At 60.7% G+C, this 20,716-nt stretch overlaps 1 protein-coding gene and 1 long non-coding RNA gene across 5 annotated transcripts; one reads left to right on the top strand and one right to left on the bottom strand.

Annotated features, from left to right (window-relative positions):
- The first annotated feature begins 727 nt into the window (after positions 1 to 727).
- IFT22 (intraflagellar transport 22) lies at positions 728 to 8,355 on the top strand. 4 transcript variants are annotated; one of them, XM_070064307.1, is made up of 6 exons: positions 761 to 884; positions 3,133 to 3,209; positions 3,340 to 3,429; positions 5,073 to 5,170; positions 5,604 to 5,806; positions 7,007 to 7,332. In XM_070064307.1, exons 4-6 carry the CDS (start codon positions 5,073 to 5,075, stop codon positions 7,153 to 7,155), a joined length of 450 nt encoding a protein of 149 aa, XP_069920408.1. In that variant the 5' UTR covers positions 761 to 884; positions 3,133 to 3,209; positions 3,340 to 3,429; the 3' UTR covers positions 7,156 to 7,332. The 4 variants fall into 4 exon arrangements, 3 of the variants coding, with proteins under 3 accessions (XP_002722866.1, XP_069920407.1, XP_069920408.1); XR_011384503.1 differs by lacking the exons at positions 5,073 to 5,170; positions 5,604 to 5,806 and adding an exon at positions 7,641 to 8,355 and having other exon boundaries at positions 728 to 884; positions 7,007 to 7,542; XM_002722820.5 differs by lacking the exon at positions 5,073 to 5,170 and having other exon boundaries at positions 728 to 884.
- LOC138846966 (uncharacterized) lies at positions 5,959 to 7,107 on the bottom strand. The gene is made up of 2 exons (XR_011384504.1): positions 6,985 to 7,107; positions 5,959 to 6,071 (listed from the first exon to the last, which is right to left on the bottom strand). It is a non-coding gene; the product is annotated as an uncharacterized lncRNA (long non-coding RNA).
- Positions 8,356 to 20,716: the final 12,361 nt, after the last annotated feature.

Below are 20,716 nucleotides of genomic sequence, written 5' to 3'. Positions count from 1 at the left end.
CCCCAAGCCCTAGCTTGAGACCTAACCGCACATTTCGACACAAGTGGTGGTGCGGGCTTTATAAGGTGTGAAAAGGAACAATTAATTCGAGGCTCCTTGGATTTTCAAGCTTTTTCATTTTTTCATGCATACAAAAGCCATGTGTGTGATATGCAAAAAAAAAAAAAAAAAAAAAGTAGGGAGAGAAATACGGAAGACCGGAAGACACAGCCTAGGTTATCAGTCATTTATTGTGGATTATCAAATAAAGTGACTCAGAGGGGGCGCTGGAGGTGAGCGAGAAGGCCAGGGAGCCAAGGCGGGCTGAACCGCACAGGGCCCGGCCCGGCCGGGCTCCCTAACTTAAGGCTGACCCTAACGGCCGAATTTCGCCGCGATGGCTGCAGACGCCCGCTCCGCCAACACCCGAGCCTCGTTCTGTTGCTGCCGCCTTCTCGGCTGGGATCAACCCGCCCCCGGGACGGCCGGCGCCATGTCCGGGCTGCAGAGCAGGCCCGGGGCCCAGACCACCGGCCCCCCGGCCTGCGGGAGCGCTCAGGCCCTGCGGGGCTCAGTCAGGGGCCAGTAACCGCGGTCCGGCGTCCCTGCGGAGGCGGACCGCCCAGCCGTGCCCCTCCGGCCCGCGCGCTGGATCCGCAGCCACCGCCCTCTCCTTGGCCCTTGCCCGCCCACCTTCCGCCCCGTTCGCCCGGAAGTGACCGATACCGTCGGCCCCTGCGAGGGGGCGCGGCCTGTCGCCCTGGAAACGAACCAGCCAATCAGAGCGGCGGGTTGTGCTCGCCCTGCCGACCGCGGTGCGCCGTGGCTCCGGTGGGCTCCGGTGGGCTCCGAGGCGGCCGGCCGGGATGCTGAAGGCCAAGATCCTCTTCGTGGGGCCCTGCGAGGTGAGACCGGCAACGGCGAGCCGGGGGCCTGGGTTAGCGCGGGGCCGCCCCTTGCTCCGGGGGCCCCCCCAAGAGGCGGAGACCCGGTTCCGGTGGCGGGCGCCGCTGGCCTAACCTTGAGCCCTGCGCTTGCCGCTGGTGACCCCGCGGGGGGCCCGGGGCCCTGGGCTCCTGCCTCTTTGCCTGGCCCCGACTTCGTCTCTAGGATGTGTCAGTGTGGTCTGGGGCGTTAGATCTGCGTGTGTGCCACCACGCACCACGCACAGGAAAATTCAGATGCATTAATGCGAAAATGCAAAAAAAAAAAAAAATTACAGAAGAAGAGTACTTGAATATTCTCCTGCCGGGCTGGTGGGTTCTGCCCCAGAGTTTTTTGTTTTTTAAGATTTATTTTATTTATTTGAAAGACAGAGTTACGGAGAGAGGTAGAGACAGAGAGAGAGGTCTTCCATCCACTGGTTCACTCCCCAGATGGCTGCAACGGCCAGGGCTGTGCCGATCCGAAGCCAGGAGCCAGGAGCTTCTTCCAGATCCCCCATGTGGGTGGCAAGAGTCCAAGGACTTGGGCCATCTTCCGCTGCCTTCCTGGTGCACCCGTGGGGATCTGGGTTGGAAGCAGAGCGGCCAGGACTTGAACCAGCCGCTGTCGCAGGTGGTGGCTTAATCTGCTCCACAGGCCAGCCTCTCTGGGAATCCGTTGGGGGGACCCAGGTGGAGAATTGTTTTTCAGAGGTGACGTTCTCAGGCCCTGCGGCAGCTGGGTCTTGTTCCCAGGGCGTTTGTGTCTGAAACGCGCTAACTCAGCCATCGGAGGGTGTGCGGGTATACAAGGCGCGCTCTCACCTGGAAACCCCACGGGGCTCCTGATGCCGGCTGCAGGCTGTGTACAGACACAGGGGGCAGAGCAGGCCTTCCCCGCTGCACCTGCGCTCAGGCCGCTCCGCTTCCAACCCGGCTCCCTGCTAACGTGCACCCTGGGAGGCAGCCGCTGGTGGCTCACACGCGTGAGTCCCAGTCCCCCAGGTGGGACAGCCGGATTGAGTTCTGGGCTCCTGGCTCTGGTCTGGCTCATCTCCGGCTGTTGCTGGCATCTGGGGAGTGAACCAGTAAATAAATGGAAGATTTCTCTGTGTTTGTCTGTGTGTCTGTCTCTCTACCTTTAAAATAAGTAAATAATTTAAAAATAAATGAAGTCACCCAGGTGGCCAAGCCCGCACTGGGTTCTCATGTTGTCTGGGTCCCACACCAGACTGTGTGCGCCATATTAAAGCAAGACAGTGTGGTCCGCCCACAGGGACAGCCCTCTGCCCTGGCCATCTCAGCTGGGGCCAGTGTGGTCTACTCACAGGGACAGCCCTCTACCCTGGCCATCTCGGCTGGGGCAGTGTGGGCTGCTCACAGAGACAGACCTCAATCCTGGCCATCTCAGCCGTGGCCAGTGTGGTCTACTCACAGAGACAGCCCTCCACCCTGGCCATCTCTACCTGGGCTGATGAGGTGGTGGTCCACCCACAGAGACAGCCCTCCGTCCTGGCCATCTCAGCTGTGGCCAGTGTGGTCTACCCAGAGACAGACCTCCACCCTGGCCATCTCTGCCCAGGCCGGTGCGGTGTGGTCCACCCACAGGGACAGCCCTCCGCCCTGGCCATCTCTACCCGGGCCGGTGCGGTGTGGTCCACCCACAGGGACAGCCCTCCGCCCTGGCCATCTCTACCCGGGCCGGTGCGGTGTGGTCCACCCACAGGGACAGCCCTCCACCCTGGCCATCTCTACCCAGGCTGATGCGGTGTGGTCCACCCACAGGGACAGCCCTCCGGCCTGGCCCTCTCTACCCAGGCTGATGCGATGTGGTCCACCCACAGGGACAGCCCTCCGCCCTGGCCCTCTCTACCCAGGCTGATGCGGTGTGGTCCACCCACAGGGACAGCCCTCCACCCTAGCCATCTCTGCCCAGGCCGGTGCGGTGTGGTCCACCCACAGGGACAGCCCTCCGGCCTGGCCCTCTCTACCCAGGCTGATGCGATGTGGTCCACCCACAGGGACAGCCCTCCGCCCTGGCCCTCTCTACCCAGGCTGATGCGGTGTGGTCCACCCACAGGGACAGCCCTCCGCCCTGGCCCTCTCTACCCATGCCTGTCTCCCACCCCACCTGGCTCCAGGCCGGCTGTGCCCCCTCCAGAAGGGGGAGGGGCCCCGTGATGCTTTGCTTTCCTGCTCTTCACACGTGTGTCCCCTCGCCTTCTCGCAGAGCGGGAAAACAGTCTTGGCCAACTTCCTGACGGAGTCCTCCGACATCGCAGAGTACAATCCAACCCAGGGAGTGAGGTGAGCCCCGGAGCACCCGCCTCCCGAGCGGTCCCGACTGCCACCCTGCTCCTCCTCCTCCTCCTCCTCCTCCTCGCCAAAGCACCGCAGCCGTAAGACAGGCGCTGTGCACTGTGGTTTGCATTTCCAGGATCGTGGAGTTTGAGGACCCACAGCTCGCCAGCAACAGCAAAGGCGCCGGCTGTGAATTCGAGCTCTGGGATTGTGGCGGTGATACAAAGTATGTGCCTTCTATGTATCTATTTTTTTTTAAAGATTTATTTTATTTATTTGACAAAGTTACAGAAGCAGGTAGATACAGAGAGAGAAAGAGAGAGGTCTTCTGTCCCCTGGTTCACTCCCCAAATGGCCACAACGGCCAGAGCTGCGCTGATCCGAATCCAGGAGCTTCCTCTGGGTCTCCCATGCAGGTGCAGGGGCCCAAGCACTTGGGCCATCTTCTACTGCTTTCCCAGGCCACAGCAGAGAGCTGGATCGGAAGAGGAGCAGCCAGGACTCGAACCAGTGCCCATATGGGATGCCGTTGTTGCAGCCCACTGTGCCATAGTGCCGGCCCCGATTTATTTATTTTTAAGGATTTCTCAGGGGCTGGCACTGTGGTGAAGGGGATTAAGCTGCAATTAGGGAACAAACCAGATGGGAGCGCTCTCTGCCTGGCTGTCTCTGTGTCTGTATCTCGGCCCTCACACAAATCAAAATGCACGAGCGAACGCATTGGAAGTCAGGGGTGGACTTCCGGTGCAGGGGTCAGGAGGCGGCCCGGGGTGACTGCGTTCCACACCAGAGCGCCTGGGCTCCCGCTCCAGCCCTGATTCTGACTCCGGCTGCCTGCCAGTGAGCGCCCTGGGAGGCAGCAGCCGCTGGCCCAAACACCTGCATCCCCACCACCGAAGCGGGAGAGCTGGCCTGAGTTCCGGGATCCTGGCTTTAGCTTGGCTCCACCCTGCCTGTTGCAGACATTTGGGGAGTGACCAGTGGATGAAAGACATTTCTCTGCCTCTCTCTGTCTCTCTGCGTTTCAAATAACCAAAAAGTAAGTGATTAAAATTGTTTTAAAAACCAGCTGCCCCCAGGCCCTGCTGTGTAAACTTCAGGGACTGGGTTATGAGACAGTTAGATGGCGTCAATCCATCGGTCAATTACTACCGGGGTCTCCTTTTGTTATTTATTTGAGAGAGGTAGAGACACAGTGAGAGGTCCCTACCGAGTTTGCTTTCCAAAAACCCGCAGTGGCCAGGGCTGGCCAAGGCTGGGCAGGGGCTGAGGCCAGGAGCCTGGAACTCAACCCAGGTCTCCCGTGTGGGGGGCAGGAACCCAATCACTTGGGCCACAGCCCCTGCCTCTCAGGGCCTGGGATAGCAGGAAGCTGGCGTCAGGAGCAGGTGTCGGGTATCAAACCCAGGACCCCCAAGAGGCAGCTCGGCCGTCTTTTAAGATTTATTTTATGGCCAGCGCCGTGGCTCACTAGGCTAATCCTCCACCTAGCGGTGCCAGCACACTGGGTTCTAGTCCCGGTCGGGGTGCCGGATTCTGTCCCGGTTGCCCCTCTTCCAGGCCAGCTCTCTGCTGTGGCCCGGGAGTGCAGTGGAGGATGGCCCAAGTGCTTGGGCCCTGCACCCCATGGGAGACCAGGATAAGTACCTGGCTCCTGCCATTGGATCAGCGCGGTGCGCTGGCCGCGGTGGCCATTGGAGGGTGAACCAACGGCAAAGGAAGACCTTTCTCTCTGTCTCTCTCTCTCACTGTCCACTCTGCCTGTCAAAAAAAAAAATTATTTTATGTATTTAAAAGGCTGGATCACAGAGAAGTAGTGAGAGAGAGAGAGAGAGAGAGAGGTCTTCCACCTGCTGGTTCACTCCCCAGATGGCTGCAAGAGCTGGGACTGGGCCAGGCCAGAGCCAGGAGCCAGGAACCCCATGCAGGTTCCCCGCATACGTGGGCCATCGTTGCTGCTTTCCCAGGTGCGTTAACTGGATCGCAGGTGGAGCAGCTGGGACTCGAACAGGCACTGCGATGGGATGCCGACCTCGCGAGCCGCAGCTCCACCTGCTGTGCCACAGCCCCGGGCCGACTGTTAACAGGCATCTTAACAGCTCGGCTAATTCCCCGCCTCACCCCTAGGGCGTTCTTTTCAAAGCCCTGGGTTTGTGTCCCAGCTGCACTCCTGACCCCAGCTTCCTGCTAACATGCTCCTGCGGAGGAAGGCAGCCGGTGACGGGGACGGCTGAAGCACGCGGGTCCCTGCCACCCATGTGGGAGACCTGGTTGACTTCCCGGCTCCCAGCTGCAGCCCGGCCCAGCCCCGCTGCGGGCACCCGTGGCGGGAGCCAGCAGATGGGTGGGCGCACGCTCTCGCGCTCTGTCCTGGCCTTTACCCCGACGCTTCCCGAGCAGGTTCGAGGCCTGCTGGCCGGCCCTGATGAAGGACGCCCAGGGCGTGGTGATCGTCTTCAACGCCGACGTCCCTAGCCACCTGCAGGAGATCGAGATGTGGCATTCGTGCTTCGTGCAGCAGCAGCCCCTGCAGGACTCGCAGTGCCTGCTGATCGCACACCACAAGCCGGGCTCTGCGGCCCAGAAGGGAAGCCTGCCCCTGGGTGAGGAGACCGGCCGGGGCGCGTGCGCGGGGGCCACCTAGACACTGCCAGTGTCACCGAAACCAGCAGTTATTAAGCACCTACTGTGTCCCCAGCACTGGTTTTGCTCACCATGCAAACCAGAATTGCCCGTTTGGAAGAGATAGGACCAAGGCCTGATACCTTGAAAGCAGACGGTGGTGTGCAGGATGAAGCCGGCATCCCGTACGGGTGCCAGTTCGAGTCCTGGCTCTTCCACTTTGGATCCAGCTCCCTGCTGATGCACCTAGGGAGGCAGTGGGAAATGGCCCAAGCTCTTGGGCCCCTGCCACCCCGTGTAGGAGACCCAGATGAAGCTCCTGGCTCCTGGCTTTGGCCTGGCTCAGCCCTGGCCGTTGCAGCCATTCGGGGGAGTGAACCAGTGGGTGGAAGATCTTTCTCTCTTTCTCTCCCCCACCCCAACTCTGCCTCTTAAATAAGTAAATCTTAAAAAAAAAAAAAAGGAGGGCAGTCTAGCTTTTCCGGTGTGTCAGTCTGCGTCCTGCCACCAGGGGGCAGTGTGGAGACGCCCGGATGAGGGCAGTCTAGCTTTCCGGGGTGTCAGTCTGCGTCCCGCCGCCAGGGGGTAGTGTGGAGACGCCCGGATGAGGGCAGTCTAGCTTTGCGGTGTCAGTCTGCGTCCCGCCGCCAGGGGGCAGTGTGGAGACGCCCGGGGTGTCAGTCTGCGTCCCGCCACCAGGGGGCAGTGTGGAGACGCCCGGGGTGTCAGTCTGCGTCCCGCCACCAGGGGGCAGTGTGGAGACGCCCGGATGAGGGCAGTCTAGCTTTGCGGTGTGTCAGTCTGCGCCCCGCCGCCAGGGGGCAGTGTGGAGACGCCCGGATGAGGGCAGTCTAGCTTTCCAGGGTGTCAGTCTGCGTCCCGCCGCCAGGCGGCAGTGTGGAGACGCCCGGATGAGGGCAGTCTAGCTTTCCGGGGTGTCAGTCTGCGTCCCGCCACCAGGGGGCAGTGCGGAGACGCCCAGATGAGGGCAGTCTAGCTTTCCGGGGTGTCAGTCTGCGTCCCGCCACCAGGGGCAGTGTGGAGACGCCCGGCTCCGCGTGGACGCGTTCCCCTGGGCACACCCCCCCACCCCCCCACCCCCACCCCCCGCTCCCGGGTCACCCCCGCGCTGGCCAGCCGGCCACGGGCCGTTACTCACGAGGACTCTTTCCCTTGGTAAGCGCCGTCCTTGAGCAAGCTGAAGCTGGTGCACTCGAATCTCGAGGAGGACCCGGAAGGGATCCGGGCGGAGTTCATCAAGTACCTGAAGACCATCATCAGCTCGGTGTCCGAGAACAGGGACCGCGAGGAGCTGTCCATCATCACCTGACCGCCGCGGCCGCGGCGCCTCCGTCTGAGGACGTCCCGTCAGCCACTGAATTCCGATCCCCCGGCCCAGGGGAAACGGAGAGGCCGCCCCCACCCCACCCCACCCCCACCCCATGTAACTTTTGCCAAATACAAGTTGTGGGCCTGCGTTCCGGAGGCGGAGCCTGGGCCGCGGACACGGGTTTGCGTGCGGTTCTTGATCCGGGTTCACTCAGTGAAAGCCCAGTGGTGGGCGAGCATCCGCGGCAGAGAGCGCCTGGGACGGACGTAGCCCACCCGGGACAGACGTAGCCTAGCCAACCCGGGACAGACGTAGCCCAGCCCACCTGGGACGGACGTAGCCTACCCATCCCGGGACAGGCCATAGCCTAGCCCACCCGGGACAGACGTAGCCTAGACCACCAGGGACAGACGTAGCCCAGCCCACCCGGGACAGACGTAGCCCAGCCCATCTGGGACGGACGTAGCCTACCCATCCTGGGACAGGCCATAGCCTAGCTCACCCGGGACAGACGTAGCCCAGCCCACCCGGGACGGACGTAGCCTACCCATCCCGGGACAGGCCATAGCCTAGCCCACCCGGGACAGACGTAGCCCAGCCCACCCGGGACAGACGTAGCCCAGCCCATCTGGGACGGACGTAGCCTACCCATCCTGGGACAGGCCATAGCCTAGCTCACCCGGGACAGACGTAGCCTAGCCAACCCGGGACAGACGTAGCCCAGCCCACCCGGGATGGACGTAGCCTACTCAACCCGGGACAGACGTAGCCTACCCAACCCAGGACGGACGTAGCCTAGCCCCCCCGGGACAGACGTAGCCTAGACCACCTGCGACAGGCTGTAGCCTAGCCCACCCAGGACGGACGTAGCCTACTTAGCCCACCCGGGACAGATGTAGCCCACCCAACCCGGGACAGACGTAGCCTAGTCCACCCGGGACAGACGTAGCCCACCCAACCCGGGACAGACGTAGCCTAGCCCCCCGGGGACAGATGACCCAAGTGCTTGAGCCCCTGCACCCACGTGAGAGACCTGGAAGAAGCTCCTGGCTTCGTATCAGCGCAGCTCTGACTATTGTGTTGGGGAGTAAACCAGCAGATGGAAGATCTCTCTCTCTCTCTCTCTCTCTCTCTCTCTCTCTCTCTCTGCCTCTGTAACTGTGCCTTTCAAATAAATAAATAAGTCTTTTTTTAAAAAAATAAGATAGTGGGGATGGCAAGAAGCGAGCGTAAGGTTTTCAGGTTAGTTCAGTCTCGGATAAAAATTTAGCCGAGACTACAACCCCCTTCCTCTTCTTTCTCCCCAAGATGGCGTTGGGGTGTCGGGAAGACGTGTGCTGTAGGCGCCGCTGTGCCCACGGCAGCTCGTCCAGCTCCTCCCTGGCCTCTTGTCCCCGGCCACCCTACCAGCCACCTTGCCCCAAGTCCGAGCTTTGGGAGGCTGGCGGCGAGGGCACACGGCTGGCTCGGCCGTCCAGGGTCTCTGTGTCCCCGAGGCACAGCATCGCGTTAGCAGCTCTGCTTCCTGGGATCAGGACGAGGTGTCTGGTGACAGCCACTCAGCCGCTGCAGCCCCCGTCCCCTGAGGTCTTCCCGGAGGAGGAGGAGAATGACCGGGCGGCCTGAGCCGGCCCAGCAGGCTGTGGCCAGGGTGAGGGCCGGAGCCCACACCTCTGCCCTTGCGCCATCAGCAGAGGACTCCACCGTGGGCCACGGCTGAGCGGCCACCCTCTGATGCCAAAGCCATGGCCACGATGGCCACGGCGCCGATGGCAGGGCACAGGAAGGCCATCTGCACCCCGGTGGAGGCAGAGGCTCCCGGGAGAGGGTCTGCAGGTTTGCTGCTGATAGAACCGGCGTCGTGTTTCGTGGAGCCCAGCAAATGACTGAATTCTGAGGCTCTTAGGCACCGTAAGGAACGGAGCGCGGATCCTGCCTGCTGCCTGCCCCGCCTCACCGCTGAGAATCGCACGGGTTTCTCCGCCCCAGCCGATGCTTAAAGAACCACACTCCTTCCCCAGGCACAAAACACGGGCTTCCGCGTCTCAAACGCCGTCACCAAGGACGTTAAAGAAACGCGCAGGGCAGAAACCCTGCTTTTGCAGACAGAAGGACGGCATGGTTTCACCGTGGCTTCCTCAGCCGGACCAGGCTCCACCGTTCTCCCACGAGCGACAGTCTCGGCGGAGTCCTGGGACACGTTCTGAACATGCACACAGCCACGCGTGACTTCGCCCCTGATTCTAAAAGGTCCCGGGGAGCTCTCGCGAGAGGCCGCCTTAGCCCTCTCTGAGCTGTCCTGTAGACACACAGAACCCGGTTTCTGACCCAGAAACCATCGCGGGCCCTCGTGGGGCTGCAGCTACCGCGGGACTCCGACTGCTTGGAATGCATTGCCCTTTTTAGGGGGCGGGGGTGGGGGTGTAACTGGTAGGAAGCAGTGAGTTGAGCTTGGCATAAAAAAAAGTGTGGGGCCAGCGCTGTGGCCAGCATCCCATATGGGCGCCGGTTCAAGTCCCGGCCGCTCCACTTCTGATCCAGCTCTCTGCTGTGGCCTGGGAAAGCAGTAGAAGATGGCCCAAGTGCTTGGGCCCTGCACCCGCATGGGAGACCTGGAAGAAGCTCCTGGCTCCAGATCAGCCCAGCTCCGGTCATTATGGCCATTGGGGGAGTGAACAGGCGGATGGAAGACCTCTCACTCTCTCTGTAACTCTGCCTCTCAAATCAATAAATAAATCTTAAAAAATTGGTGTCAGCGGTCTTGACGGATGAGGAATGAATGAGGAACGACCTGTGCACGATCAGCGGGTGATGGAGATGGCAGGTGAGGCCACACGCACACCTCAGCCCGGGGTGGGGCGACCCAGACCCGGGCCCACCAGCCGCTGATCAGCACCGGACACCGGACACCCGCAAGGCAGAGCGAGCGCCGCTCCCCGGGAAGCCGGCGCGCCGGGTACCGCTCCGCCGTCGCCAACGGCACCAGGGGAGTCACAGTACCAGGGACAGGGGGCAAAATGTGCGCGCGAGTGGACGCGAAGGCTGCGTCCTCGGCGTGCCTGGTCAGCGCCGCAGGTGACTACATTTCCCAGAATGCTCCGAGCGCCGCCGCGGGCGCTTCCCAGAGGGCCATGCGATGCCCGCTCTACCCGGGGAGGTCGTGGGATACGAGAGAGGTAAGCAGAAGGGGGCGTACTCCTTCAAGGCGGCCCTCCGGCCCGAGTGCCCGTTCCTCCAGTCTCTGGCTCGCTTCTCCGGCGTCCACTCTGCCGTTCGCGGGCTTCGTGGGCCCAAATGGCCTAGCACCGGTCTCCATGGCAACAGCACTCGTGGGCGGGCGCCTCCGGAAGTGACGTGTGTCCGGAGCATTGTGGGAAGGGCAGTCGGGGCTCGCGGCCTGTCCAAGCGCTTGTCCTTCTCGCGCCCCCAAACCAAGATCCGAGTAGCGGGGGTAGTGGGGCGCCTAGGCAGCCGTGCATGTGGGGGCGGCCACGTGGAGGCCCAGGCCTCGGAGAGCCCGGCTCGTCCCCGCCGCCGAGGCCTCTGGGAGTTGTAGTTTGGGCGGGAACCGGGCCCAAGCTCCGAGGCCCGAGCCACGGCCGTTAGCGTCCATCCTCGGTCACGACGGGCAGAAGCCGCCACTACGGCGGCCGCCGGGGCAGGGCGGGGTGTGGGCGTCGGTCCTCCTTCGCGCCCGCCGGGACTGGGCCTGTCCGCCTGGGCTCGCCGGGATCCTGGGGACGGGGCTGGTACCGACCAGAGGGTCCGCGGAGCGGGTGGGCGCGGGGCCCTGCGTGCGGCCCTGGTCTCCTTCGTGTCCAGCGCCCGGCGCCGGGCCTTTGCCGGCCGTCCTTTCGTCCCAGTTAGGAAATCGCGGGTGTAGTCGAGAGGAGAGTGGGTCTATAGGAGGCGAGGCCGCGGCACACAGCGCACAGCGGTGCACCTGCCGCAGTCGGGGGCGGGGGAGCCGCTGGAGAACGTTCCAGTCGTGACCGACAGTCCGGGAATCGTGTCTCCGCGGTCCCCTGCGGCGGAGGCCGGGCCCCCAGAACCGCGGGTGCGTCCCACCCGCAGCGCGATGTTCCATAAGTTACAGCAGCTGGGCGGCGCTTGGGGGGCCAGTCAGGCGCTGGGTTAGATGGCTCTGCCCGGCTCAGGCTGAAATGCGTGTGTCCAACTTAACCCCCGCGGTGAGTCAGGGGGCACCTGGAATTCTGCAGTTTTGCTCTATAAAGATAAAGAGGAGCGGGCATTTGGCCCGGTGGTTGAGATGCTGGCTGGGTATCAGCGCCTGGGTGCGCCTCCCGGCTTTGGTTTCTACTCCTGCTTCCTGCAAACACACATCCCGGGAGGCCCTGGCCCCTGCCGCCCACGTGGAGGACCATGGAAGATCGATCTCCCTCCCCCGTCTCCCAAATAAGTAAATATCTAAAAGAACTCATAAAAAAGAACCTTAGAGTCACACGCGGCAGGAGGAAGCCAGCGACTGGCTGCAGAAGGCCCCGGGGTAGGGGAGGGGGAGGGGAAAGGCAGCACGTGACACTCAAGGCGTGGAGGTCCCGCCCCCACGAGGGAAGCCCTGGTAGAGCTGCAGGCTCTCGGCTGTGGCCTGGCCCAGCGCTGGCCGTCGTGGGCATCTGAGGAGTGAACCAGTGGATGGAGACCCATCTCTGGGTGTGTGCGTGTGTCTCGCTAACTCTGTGTCTCTCTACCTTCCAAATAAATGTTTAAAACATATATGTGCGTTTCGGGAATCTTATGAAAAAGTCCAGAGCTCATGGGGGGGGGGGGTCTCCGGGACCAGGCCCTGCCGTGGCAGGAGCGAGCCCCCCCCGCCAGGGGCCTCTCCAGCAGCGCAGGGGCCGCGTCCTCACACACGTGGACGGGATGGAGGAGGGCCATCAGCTGGAATCACCCACGCAGCAGAAGCTGGCGGTCAGCTCGCACTGCTCCTGCGAGGTTGCTGTGTGCCAGCAAGGAGCCCACGTGGGACCGCCCCGCCCCGGGAGCGCCAGGCCTGGGCACTGCAAGGAGCAGAGGTCACGCTGGGGGTGGGGCCAGAAAGCCAGAGTTTAAAAAGGCCCTCAGGGGCCAGCCCTGTGGCGCAGTGGGTTAAAGCCCTGGCCTGCAGTGCTGGCATCCCATATGGGCGCTGGTTCAAGTCCCGGCTGCTCCTCTTCCAATCCAGCTCCCTGCTATGGCCTGGGATAGCAGTAGAAGATGGTCTAGACGCTTGGGCCCTTGCACCCATGTGGGAGACCTGGATGGAGTTCCAAGCTCCTGGCTTTGGCCTGGCCCAGCCCCAGCCATTGTGGCCATTTTGGGGAGTGAACCAGTGGGTGGAAGACCTCTCTCCCTCTCTCTCTTCTTCATCTCTCAGAAACAAAAGGGGTAAGAAATGAAGTCCTACATGAGCTTGGGAGCCAAATTGTATTCATGTTAAAGCAACGGGTGGAGAAATAAAATGTATTTCAAAAAAAAAGAGGAGCCAGCGCTGTGCCATAATGGGCTAAGCCTCTGCCTGCAGTGCTGGCATCCTATATGGGCGCCGGTTCTAGTCCCAGCTGCTCCACTTCTGATCCAGCTCTCTGCTGTGGCCTGGGAAAGCAGCAGAAGATGGCACAAGTCCTTGGGCCCCTGCACCCGCGTGGCAGACCCGGAAGAAGCTCCTGGCTCCTGGCTTCAGATCGGCACAGCTCCGGCCATTGCGACTATTTGGGGAGTGAACCAGTGGACGGAAGACCTCTCTCTCTGCCTCTTCCTCTCTGTAATTCTGCCTTTCAAATAAGTAAGTAAATCTTTAAAAAAAATAAGTAGAGTGGGGAATCTCTGGGGGCTCGCGGGCGCTGTGGGGCCCTGGACCAGTTGAGCTGGCTTGCAGGAGGACCTGGAGAAGTCCTGCGGTCCAGCCTGGGAGCGCCGGACCCTGGGCGCTTGGGTAGCAATACCTCTCTTGGCCACGAGGGGGCAGTGTTTGCTCACGAACCTCCTGGCACTGCCAGCTGCAAACAGTGGCCTGTGCCTGAGGCCCTGCCAAGCCAGGTGGGTCTGCGCGGGTCCAGGAGTGAGTGAGGCCATCCTGGCCGCCGGTCTCCTTTCCAGCACCGTTGCTCCAGCTGCTCCTCCGTGGGTCGTGAGTTTGAAAGCTCCCCGTTCACTCTTGGGGCACACCCACTGGAACTTTACACACGACCTCCCCAAGAGGGTGGGCTTCTAAAGAGGGAAAGGAGGAGGCCCTGTCCCTCCTCCTGCCCCTCCCCCCACTCTGTTTTACTCCGACAGCCCTGGGCTTCTTGCAGCCCACCTCCTGATTCCTGGAAGGGTTTTCCCAGTGTCCGAGGAGCCAAGACCCCTCCCGGAAGTCTGGGGCTGTGGGGTTCCCCTCTGGCCTCCCTTTCAAAGCCCCTCGCCCCCTGGAGACTGGGCTCCCTTCCAGTCCTAGACTCCTACCGCAGGACCTCAGCACGGCGCCCGGCACCCACAGGCGCGGTGACTGTCCTAAGTGCAGGCACCGACAAGTGGAGGACGAGGGCACCTGCCTCTCCCGTGCCCCGGGGCCGAGTCTGCAAAGCCAGGCCCTTTCCCGTCTTCCAGCCTTCCCTGGCTGCAAGCCCAGTGCCTCTCCTCGGCCCCTAAGCCCCCTGGGAGGTGCCCGTGTGGGATGCCGGTGCTGCAGGCGGCAGCTTTGACCTCTGTGCCAAGATGCACCCATACTTTGAAACGTCCTCGATTTCCCACAGTGGGATTTTTAGTTCCGGTTCCTGGGATGACCGGCCTTTGACTTTGTTCTGCCAACAAAATGCATGGGACCAGGGACAAAACCAACATGCTGGGGACAGCAGAGCGAGCCAACAGAGCCCGGGGACTTAAGGACTGTCGAGGAACAGGTGCAGCAGGTGGGCTGCCCGGGGGCAGGGGGTGGGGGCCCTGGTGGGAAAGGGCGGGTGGCAGGTGGGCTGCCCCGGGGGTGGGGGGCAGGGGCCAGCATCCCCACCTACATTCTTCTGAGCTGCTTGTGCTGGCTGGAAGAAGCTCAAGGCAACTGGAGCTAACCCGTGGGAGGTGCCGCCGACCCGAGTGACACTTGCGATCCCCTTGGGAAGAGGCACCCTGGGTTGTGACCCTGTGCCGCCACCCCCTGCGGGTGGGCATCGCTTTCTGTCTACAGGAGAAGCCAGGGCCAGAAAGTCCCTTTTGTCTTGGTTAGAGAGTTAGGCTAGAATTTGGGGAGACGGCTAAGCAAGGCCAAAGGGTTAGGTCGGGAGGATGGCAGCCAGCTGCCCGTGGTCCAGACCAGAGCAAGCCTCGTGTCCCCGTGCCCTGGAGCTCTGTTTTATAAAAACAAGGTCAAGGCTGGCGCCGCAGCTCAGTAGGCTAATCCTCTGCCTTGCGGCGCCGGCACACCGGGTTCTAGTCCCGGTCGGGGCGCCGGATTCTGTCCCGGTTGCCCCTCTTCCAGGCCAGCTCTCTGCTGTGGCCCAGGAGTGCAGTGGAGGATGGCCCAAGTGCTTGGGCCCTGCACCCCATGGGAGACCAGGAGAGGCACCTGGCTCCTGCCATTGGATCATTGTGGTGTGCTGGCCGCAGTGCGCCGGCCGCGGTGGCCACTGGAGGGTGAACCAACGGCAAAGGAAGACCTTTCTCTCTGTCTCTCTCTCTCACTGTCCATTCTGCCTGTCAAAAAAAAAAAAAAAATACAAGGTCAAAGGATGTCCACCCACTAAGAAAAGTCATCTCCCGTCTCCCAATCCCAGAATCGTCTTTGGCCTGGGAGAGAGGTGGCCCTCGGAAACCGGACAGATCGCCAAGGGCCGACCACAGATGTGTCCTGGTGGTTCTAGAACCTGGCTGTGCCGCCGAGCCGGCCCCTCCCAGCCGCTCCCCCCTGCAGCTTCCATCTTAGACGAGTCCTGCCCCCCACAGGCCAGAGCCGGCCCAGCCCGGGTGTCCGCCTCCTATCCCCTCGCTGGGCAAAAGCGCCCAGGGGGAGCGCAGGAGAATGGACCTGGGCTCACAGGTCCTGGGCGGCAGGAGAATGGACCTGGGCTCACAGGTCCTGGGCGGCAGGACTGTGAGGGGCGGTCCTGCCTCAACCTCCATCCTCGGGAAACCCCAGCTGTCCAATCGGCTCTGCGCCCCCACCCACCCACCCCGTCTCCAGCACCCTGACACCCGGGACGCTCAAGGCTCTTCTCCAGCATGAATGAGCTTTCCTGCCCCCAAAGCCCTCGAACGTGGCCCAGTGCGTCCCTGGCGTGGGAGTCAGCTGCTCAGGGTTGCTGCCTGCCCCACGCCCAGGGGTCCTCGCCACAGCGGGGGGTGGGGGGTGGGGCGTTAGAGCGCCCAGGGCAGGTTCAAGGGCGTCCCTTCCAACAGGAACTCCGCTCCCAGCACCCGACCACCCAGCTCCTAATGTGGATTAGGAGCTAAAAGAATGTAAGTGGGGTTTGCATATTTTCCCCGTATTCATCACACTCAGGGACTTCTCCAAACCAGGGTCCTGGTGGCCACCCAGAGGGGACCTCCTGGGTGTGGTCGCCAAGGGGCTCCAGCATTGGGACTTCATTCCCACTGTGAGGAGCTAAGAAGTAGGAACTTGAACACCCCCCACCCCCCACCCCATGACAGCAGCCTTAGGAGAGAGACAGAGACCCCAGGGCACACCAATGCACACGCCCTGCACCAACACGACCGCCTGTTATAGAGAGCATCCCGCCCAGGCATTTCGCTTTAGTAACACAGAGGGAGCCACACGGCACTGGGGGCTTCCATGGGGCACTGGAAGCCCAGCGGTTACACACGTTCCAGCTGTGCACGCCACGCACGGAGAAGTGGAAACCACCGCACTCCCATAGTGCTCTGCGACCAGGGGCAGCACCGGGGCTTCCAAGGGGCAACCTCTTCCCCTGGGCCTCCTCCCCACCTGCTCCCTGCTCCCCGCCTGACCTGGGGGTGCTGCCTGAGGTGAGGCTGACAGTGGCACAGAGGCGCAGGGCCTGGGGGCCGCCTCCACTCACCTCTCCATCTGCCCCTTCTCGGGCCGTGGGCGGGAGAGGATCTGTAGTTACCGGGTTAGCCATCAGCTTCCCCTGGTGTGTTGCCTCCTGTGTTGATTTTCCGTTTCTCTTTCTTGATTGCAAAAGTTGTGCGTTCATTGGAGGTGTTTTGACCACTTCCACCACAAGTATCCTTCCCAAGGTGACCTTGGCCTTTAGAGTGCACGTGTGTGTGTGCATGCATGTGTGTGTGCATGTGTGTACTAATCAAAGATCGACACTTGTCTGGTCTACAGGTTCTGAATTTTGCATAGTGTTCCTGCTCTGCCCAGTGCAGGATCGTCAATATGGTAGCCCTTTTAAACAGTGCTTTTGTGGTTTCTTTTGTGTGTGTGTGTGTTGAAGTCTTCCATCCCTGTGGAATTTCCCACGGTGTGCAAAGTGAGGTGGGGGGGCCAGCGCCGTGGTGCAGTGGGAAGACCTCTCTGTCTCTCCCTCTCTCTGTCTGCAGCTCTGCCTCACAAGTAAATAAATAAATCTTTAAAAAACAGGAGGCAGGAGCCCCCCCCCCCGCCCTGCCCACCCTGGGACACACCCACTGGGAGTCCCCCCCACCCAGGCTGAACTCCCCTGGGAACTTGGTTCTTTTCCTGAACTGCTGTCCCATGTCCGTGTATCTGTCTGCGCCAGCTCTGGCCCTAATTATTGGAACTGTTTCTGATTCGTTTTAATATCTGATGTGCTTAGTGCCCTCGTGAACTCTTGTTTTCCAAATGCTCACGGTGAAACAAAGACAAGTTGGAGGCGGCGCTGGCCAGGCAGACTCAGACCCACCTGGCCAAGAAACTGGGTGTGCTGAGGACAGACACGAGGGAAGCAGGGCCACACAGCCACACATACAGCCACACACACAGGTACACACACAGGCACACACACAGCCATATACATACACAGGTGCACACACACAGACACACACATACACAGAGCACAGAGCCACACTCACAGACACACACAGACACAGTCTCTCCCCATACACACATAGAGCCACACACACACAGCCACACACAGAGCCACACAGCCACACACACAGCCACACACAGAGCCACACAGCCACACATACAGCCACACACAGAGCCACACAGCCACACATACAGCCACACACAGAGCCACACACACACAGGTACACAGGCACACACACAGCCATATACACACACAGGTGCACACACACAGACACACACATACACAGAGCACAGAGCCACACACACAGACACACACAGACACAGTCTCCCCATACACACATAGAGCCACACACACACAGCCACACACAGAGCCACAGAGCCACACATACGGCCACACACAGAGCCACACAGCCACACACAGAGCCACACACACAGGTATACACACAGGCACACACACAGAGCCACATACACACACAGGTGCACACACACAGAGCCACAGAGCCACACACAGACACACACATACACAGTCTCTCCCCATACACACACAGAGCCACACAGCCACACAGCCACACACAAAGCCACACACACAGCCACATACACACACACAGCCACCCACACAGCCACACATACAGCTACACACAGTGCCACACAGCCACATACACACAGGTACACACAGCCACACACACACAGGCACACACACAGCCACACACACATGCACACACGGATACACAAAGGCACACACAGCCACACAGGGAACACACACAGGGCACACACACAGGCACACACATACACAGTCTCCCCCCCACACACACACACAGAGCCACACACAGTCACACACACACACACACACACAGAGGCGCACACGCGGGCACGCAGGCACGTCAGATTGCACAGAGAGCTCCCGCGTGCACACGGTGTGTTCACGGCGCCTGCCGGTTAAGCGGCCTTTGATTTTGTCCAGGACGTCGTCCCGGAACGTTCTGTGCGGGAGCCACGTCCTCTCTCCATAACTACACAGACCCAGAGGACTCAGCATCCGGCCAGGTCCAGGTGCGACACACCGGTCGTGGAAGCAGAGCGCTGAAAAAGGCAGCCTGGTCCTGGGCAGACAAAGGCTCGGGCCCTACTACGTGGGGGGAAGGAGGTAGGGAGGGAGACAGACAGACAGACAGACAGGGAGAGAGGGGGAGAGAGAGACGGACAGACAGGGAGGGAGAGAGACAGACAGACAGGTGGAGAGAGAGGGAGAGACAGATGGACAGACAGACAGGGAGAGAGGGAGAGAGACAGATGGACAGGGAGAGAGGGAGAGAGAGAGACAGGGAGAGAGGGAGGGAGGGAGAGAAACGGACAGACGGACAGACAGGGAGAGAGGGAGACGGACAGACAGGGAGAGAGACAGACAGACAGACAGGGAGAGAGGGAGAGAGGGAGAGAGAGACGGACAGACAGGGAGGGAGGGAGAGAGAGACAGATGGACAGACAGGGAAAGAGAGAGAGAGACAGATTGGGAGAGAGAGAGATAGATGGACAGACAGGGAGAGAGAGAGAGATTGGGAGAGAGAGAGAGAGACAGATGGACAGTCAGGGAGAGAGGGAGAGAGAGAGAGACGGACAGACAGGGAGACAGGGAGAGAGAGATGGACAGAGAGGGAGGGAGGGAGAGAGAGAACTCACGACGGGTTCATTCACAGCCGGGAGTCTACACAAAGCGCCAGCCAGCTGGTCTAAAAATAGCCCGTGACAAAGCCTGAGGAAATCACCCAGAGACCGGACTGCATCTCCTCTGAAAGTCAGCTTTCCGGAAAAGACCGACGCCGCCCCTCCCCCCAGGTCCTTCCGGCAAAGTCCCGCAACCCAGAGTGCTCCCCACGGCTCCTCCGCGGGCCTCAGAGCTGCACAACATTTGAAATTCGCTTCTAAAAATGGCTGCCCCGGGGGGGGGCCCCCCATGTCTTTGCCTCTCCCCTCCCGCGGCTTTGCCACACAGAGGCTCCATCTGCGTATCACGCACACGACCACGAGATGTTTGGGGAAATAAGGAAAAAAATCAAGTCGGAATTTTCCAGGGGAGATGAAGGTGGGATGTAAGCGGGGTCTCCGCAGGAGGAGGGGGCGTGGAGGAGCCACAGCGGGGCAGCTGGAGATGGGGGTGGAGCCGCGCCTCTCTGGCCCTCCTCTCCCAAACCCAGCAGACCGAGCCCAAGGAAGGACACGCTGCAAAACTCCTGACCGGAGCTCCCGAGAGCTTGCCGGTCCCCCAAAACCCCCACGGTGCATGGGGAAGGGGGGCTGTCACGGCCAAGAGCAGCCTGCAAAGACACGGCAGATAAAAGGCCATCTTGTGTCCTGTGTAGCATCCTGGACCCGGTTAGGTAACAGATAAAGTGGGCACTTGATTTAGCAACGCATGAATATTGGTTCATTATGACAAATGGGTCACAAGCGTTTCAGAGCCGGGGAAACTGGTATGGGTTGCATGGGAATTCCCTGTACTACCGTTGGAAGGTTTCTGTAAATATAAAAGTATTCGGAAGCTTTTATTCAAAAGTAAGCCAAAGGGGCCGGCATTATGGTGCCTTGAGCTAAGCTGCTCCACTTCCCACCCAGCTCCCTGCTAATGCGCCTGGGAAAGCAGCAGAGGATGGCCTGGGTGCTGGGGCTCCTGCCACCCAGATGGAGTTCCTGGCTCCTGGTTTTGGCCTGGCCCAGCCCTATGTATTGTGGCCATTTGGGGAGAGACCCAGCAGATGGAAGATTTCTCTCTCTCTCTCCTTTTTCCTCTGCTCTCTCTCTCTCTCACCCTTTCTTTCTTTCTTGATTTATTTATTTATTTGAGAGGCAGAGAGAGAGAGAGAGAGAGAGAGAGGTCTTCAATCCGCTGGTTCACTCTCCAAACAGCTGCAACAGCTGGAGCTGGGCCGATCTGAAGCCAGGAGCCAGGAACTTTTTCCGGGTCTCCTACATGGGTGCAGTGGCCCAAGCACTAGGACCATCTTCTACTACTTTCCCAGGCCACAGCAGAGAGCTGGATCAGAAGTAGAGCAGCCAGGACTCAAACCTAATGCCTGCACTATAGGTGGAGGCTTTACCCACTAGGACACAGCACTGGCCCCTCATCCTGCCTTTCAAAAACCAATGATTTTTTTTTTTAAATAAGCTAGGGGCTGGCATTGTGGTGCAGTGGGTTAACGCCCTGGCCCAAAGCACTGGCATCCCATATGGGTGCCAGTTCTAATCCCGGCTGCTCCACTTCTGGTCCAGCTCTCTGCTGTGGCCTGGGAAAGCAGTAGAAGATGGCCCAAGTCCTTGGGCCCCTGCACCCACGTGGGAGACCCGGAAGAAGCTCCTGGCTCCTGGCTTCGGATCGGCACAGCTCCAGCCGTTGCAGCCAATTGGGGAGTGAACCATCAGATGGGAGACCTCTCTCATTCTCTCTTTCTCTCTCTCTCTCTCTCTCTCTCTGCCTCTTCTCTCTCTGTATAACCCTGACTTTCCAATAAATAAATAAATCGTTAAAAATAATTTAAAAATAACTAAAAATTAATGAAGGCATTAGAAGAGATTGACGTCTAGAACCTTGGACGTCTCCTTTTCCACGCACCA

Source organism: Oryctolagus cuniculus, chromosome 19 (assembly GCF_964237555.1).
Source record: "Oryctolagus cuniculus chromosome 19, mOryCun1.1, whole genome shotgun sequence".
NCBI lineage: Eukaryota > Metazoa > Chordata > Mammalia > Lagomorpha > Leporidae > Oryctolagus > Oryctolagus cuniculus.
Note: the sequence above shows the minus strand (reverse complement) of the source record. Positions and strands in the feature narration are given on the sequence as shown.